The sequence below is a fragment of the Stegastes partitus genome, unplaced genomic scaffold, assembly GCF_000690725.1.
Source record: "Stegastes partitus isolate 25-593 unplaced genomic scaffold, Stegastes_partitus-1.0.2 Scaffold1668, whole genome shotgun sequence".
Lineage (NCBI taxonomy): Eukaryota > Metazoa > Chordata > Actinopteri > Pomacentridae > Stegastes > Stegastes partitus.
Genome location: NW_007579399.1, coordinates 42,828 through 47,258, shown reverse-complemented (window position 1 = coordinate 47,258; position 4,431 = coordinate 42,828). Strand labels below are relative to the sequence as shown.

At 43.7% G+C, this 4,431-nt stretch overlaps 1 protein-coding gene across 1 annotated transcript in view; it reads right to left on the bottom strand.

The window, feature by feature from the left end:
- rftn2 (raftlin family member 2) overlaps positions 1–3,452 on the bottom strand; it is a 25,078-nt gene extending 21,626 nt beyond the window's left edge. Inside the window, exon 1 of the mRNA XM_008301382.1 lies at positions 3,133–3,452. Coding sequence (XP_008299604.1) covers positions 3,133–3,271 — 139 coding nt within the window. The 5' untranslated portion in view covers positions 3,272–3,452. The remainder of the gene's footprint in view (positions 1–3,132) is intronic.
- Positions 3,453–4,431: the final 979 nt, after the last annotated feature.

Below are 4,431 nucleotides of genomic sequence, written 5' to 3'. Positions count from 1 at the left end.
TGTTTTGTCTGTTTTTGGTCGTTTCGTTTCAAATTTGCGCAATTTCAAATAAATAAATGTAGAATAACTCAATTTGTTCAACACTGAAATGCTGAGGAGCAGACTTTTACAGTTTCTGGCTGATAAATGGTGAAATCTGACTGATTTCTCTTCACAAAGGAATGTGGAACATGTGATACTTCTGACCTGCCAGAAACCAAACAGACTGATCAGGAATCAATGAGGCATCACGACCATCAAATCCACAGAAACAGCAGCTGATCTGGAGGACACGAGATGATCGAATCCAGGACTGAAGCTACGAGTCGGCTCACTTTCTGGTGGATTCATAGCATCCAGGCGCTCCGGTCTCACCACCGACTGAACAGAACAGTTCTTGGTATTTTGGGATCTGAGGACGTCTCCGGTGAGTTGGTCTCCGTCACTGAGGAGGTCTGAGGGTCTGCAGCGAGCTGAAGCTGTGGACCTGAAACCCTGCCAGTACATTTGGTATCACAGATTGGCTTTGAGGCTCTTTCATGATTATTTGGCAGCAGAAACTTGGCCGAACGCATCGAGACATAAAATACTTCTAATTATTTTTACTTCAGCTCCTGAACGAGCAGCTGAACACAGACTGTGGTGGAATAAACCGCTGATGGAGTGACGGAGGAATCCTTCAGCAGACTGGAATCTCTCCAGTTTATCTGCAGCTTCACACTCACATCTCAACGTTTTCACACGTTCCTCACGTTAGAAAATGTTCTCCGTGTGCGATGGAGTCGAGTTTCTCTCCTTCACTTCATAAAACACATCCTGAAGCTTCATTCAGACCGAAGCTGAAGACTCATTCTGGTTTGTTTCTCCGGAGAGACCACGATGCCGACTTCCATCCACTCAGCCTCCAGGGTCTTTTCTATGAGCAGGTAGATGAGCTCCGTTTTTCAGAGAAGACCTCATGTCTAAGCGTAAACACCGCAGAACACCAAAGTTATAAAAGTACTGTTTTCCACCACGTGGTGCTGCTGCTGGGACACAGCTGGACCGGGTTTCAATGGTTTGTGCAGAACTTCTGTGTGTCCCAGGACTGATTCCAGTACATCTGTGATCGGACCAGAGATCCTGGTGAAAAACGACCCATATCACCGCCTGTGTGTCCCATTCATTCATCGGTCTCGGTGGTCTCGATGACCCCGCCTGAAAAGCCCCAGTTCTGAGAACCTGGAGCCGGTGCTTGTGCTCAGTCAGGCTCTGACTCTGAACCAGCACTGGAACCAGTTTGGTGGAAAAGGGGCATCAGAGTATTTGGTACCAGTGAGCTGAGCTGGTTCTAACTGAACTGGTTTCCAGGAAAAGTCTGTAACGTTTCAAAGTTTGAAAGACATTAAATTCAGCTTTAACTTGTTTAAAACAGCGACAACATGATGTTTAGTTCACAGGAAAATCTGAGGCGTGAGGGGAGAATGAAGCGACGCTGACACGAAGCCGTCGGCTGCTGAGGACCGATTTAGAAGCAGATAAACAAAGAGGAACATCTGAGTCAGAAGAAGGAACCACCAGGAGCCTTTCAGACCTTTTTTTAAATGGGAAACGGTAAAAATAAACCTGTATTTGTTCAGCTGAAGGTCCATTAAGACCAGAGACGGCCGCTTCCTTCAAGGCCACAGCTGTAAATAAAGCAGACTGGAGCCGGTGGAATCGGATCAGAAGACTCTGAGCAACATCTGGACGGGCCAAAAACCCAAATAGAGTCCATCTACAGTCACACAGAGCGGAACGAAGCAACACATCCTCCCACTGGAGAGTCCCACGCTGATGCTTTTAATGTGAAAACACTAATCAATGGTGAGACATGATGACGAGGATCAATCAACTGACTGTTCAGGTCTATGTGTCAGGAAATAGTGATTTGACCAATAATAGTGTTGAAGCCCAAATACATGAATCCACAGTTAAACCGCTGCAAAAAAAGAAAACAGTCGGACCGTCAGTTCAGGTCTGAGAACGTGTCAGAAACACTTTCAGAGACTAAACGAGATCATTTCAGCTTTTAAAGCAAACAATCAGTCATCAGGACTGTTGATTGGTTCATTGTCTGAGCCGTTCATGTGATCGATCAATAAAATGTTCAACTTACAGTGAAATAAACATCAAATCCTCCCACTGGAGAAGCACATGTTGGTGCTTTTAATGTGAAAAAACTAATGAATGGTGAAAACAAACCAACTGATCGTTCAGGTCCAAACCCCAATAAATCCATTTACCATCGGACAGAAGCTGGAAAACATCTGAAAACTCGCTTTGAGATGAATCCAGAGTTAAAAGATTCACTTTAATCAAACATAAGAGGTCATGAATCAGTTCAGGTCTAAAGAATCCTTCATCTGAACTCTAAACGACAATAATTCCTCATTTTAGGGGTTTTTAATGATCAGACTGATAAATGTTGGGACAGAAGTCAGGCCTGAACGGAAACACGACGTCGACAATCAGAAAATATCAGAAAAGAATCTAGAAATGACTTTAAGTCCAAATAAAGAAGAATTAATCTGCTTTATTTACCCAACAGCTGAAAAAACAAACAAAAAAAAAAACTCCCAAATTTAAATAAAACCAACAAATATTCAGCAGCTTTAAAAAAAAAAATTAAAGTGAATTGATGAACAAATGCTGATAATGAGCTAATATTACTGATCATCTGGAGATCATCTTCTGGACCAATCGATCAGCTGTTTGTCTCTGATGTTCACTTTTATGAAGCTGCAGCTGGAAAACTTTGAACGTTTTTCACTAAACTGTTCCTGAAAAATTCCCCAAAATGTTTATAAAATATGAACCAACAGTAAAAGTTGACATGAAGAAGCTGCTGAAGCCATCTGGTCAATTTGATGTTGATTTTAAAAAAATAATTTAAAAAATCATTTTTAGGTCAAAAGTTGAACTGATGATTGTTTTCCTCTGATTTCCATCTGTTGTATTGATCACCTTTGCTACTGAAGGTGTTTGGTGATTGATTAATGAGATGAAGCTGATGAGAACATCTTCATTCTGCTCTGATGTGGAATTCATCACAGAAATCAGTGGATCTGAAAATGACCTGATCAGGTTTCAGTCACTTCCTTCTGATCGCTGATCGATGAGAGCATTGATTACCTTCCAGGCTGAAGTCCAGCAGGACGTACTCGAACACGGTGTCGGTTCTGGTCTCCACCTGCGGTCTCTTCAGGGTGGAGTAGATCTTCCCGGGGCTGCTGTCCTCCGGGTCCTCCAGCTTTCTCAAGCCGCAGCCCATGGCCTCGGAGGCGGGGAGGGGACGGCGGTGGATCTGCGGGGTGCGGAACCGGAGCAGGCTCTCTACCGGGACCGGCTCATGCCGCCGCCGGTGACCGTCCTGGTTCGGGTTTCAGGAGCAGAAGGAGCGCGCTGGCGGAGAGAAGAGCAGCTCGTTTCCCGCTGGAAGCTGCAGCTCGGAACGTGGAGCAAAGTTGCTGCGAGGTCAAGCTGGACGGAGTGGCGGCGGAGAGACGAGCGCTTCCGGTCACAACTTCAAAATAAAAGACAAATAAACGCCCGCTGACAAAACCCCACAGGGCTGTTTGTGAACTGGTATTTTACAGACTCCGAATAAATCAAATAGTTGACTGATATGTATTGAAATAACAATAGTTTTGATTTCTTAAGGTTAGAGTTATTTCTAAAACATGTTTTAAACAACAGACTTTAAGCCGAAGTGTTTTCCAACAGATCAATAATTCTCGTAGTTTAATCGTAGCAACTTGACTTGCAACTCATCTTCCTGGTGAAACCACATTCACACCAAACCACAAAACACCTTAAGGAACCCCACTGTGGCAGAGGGAGAACAAACGACTCCGAAACTCAGGTGTTAACGGCTCCTTAAGGATATCTGGATCTCCCAACTAGTCAGTCAGAGCTGATGGAGCCTCTTGGATGAAGGTGGAACGTCTTCAAGGAACTCAAGCAGTTGCTACGATTAATCTACGAGAACAACCACGACCTGGAGGACTGAGGATCTTCACAGATAACAGAGAAATAACGTTAACATTATAGATGCATCGAACGATTTCAAAAAAGAGAGAGAAAAGGTCAGGAACCTGCAGTATTACACACTGTACAGACTGATTTGGCTAATTTAGACGATTGGGACTCTACGATATCATCCCAAATAAACCAGGATAACTTTAAAAACTAGGGTTCAGAAACTAACATGAGTATGAAGGGTACAATATTATTAATTACACAAGTGTAAACCATTAATTTAAATATTAAATGTAAGGCCTGATATTGTTTAAAACATAGAACAACATGACCAGTTTATTTACCAAAGTTAGGAGGGCGGCGGTGGCTCAGGTGGTAGAGCAGGTTGTCCTCCAGTCGCAGGCTGGTGGTTTGATCCTCCACAGCTGAAGTGTCCTTGAGCAAGACTCTGAA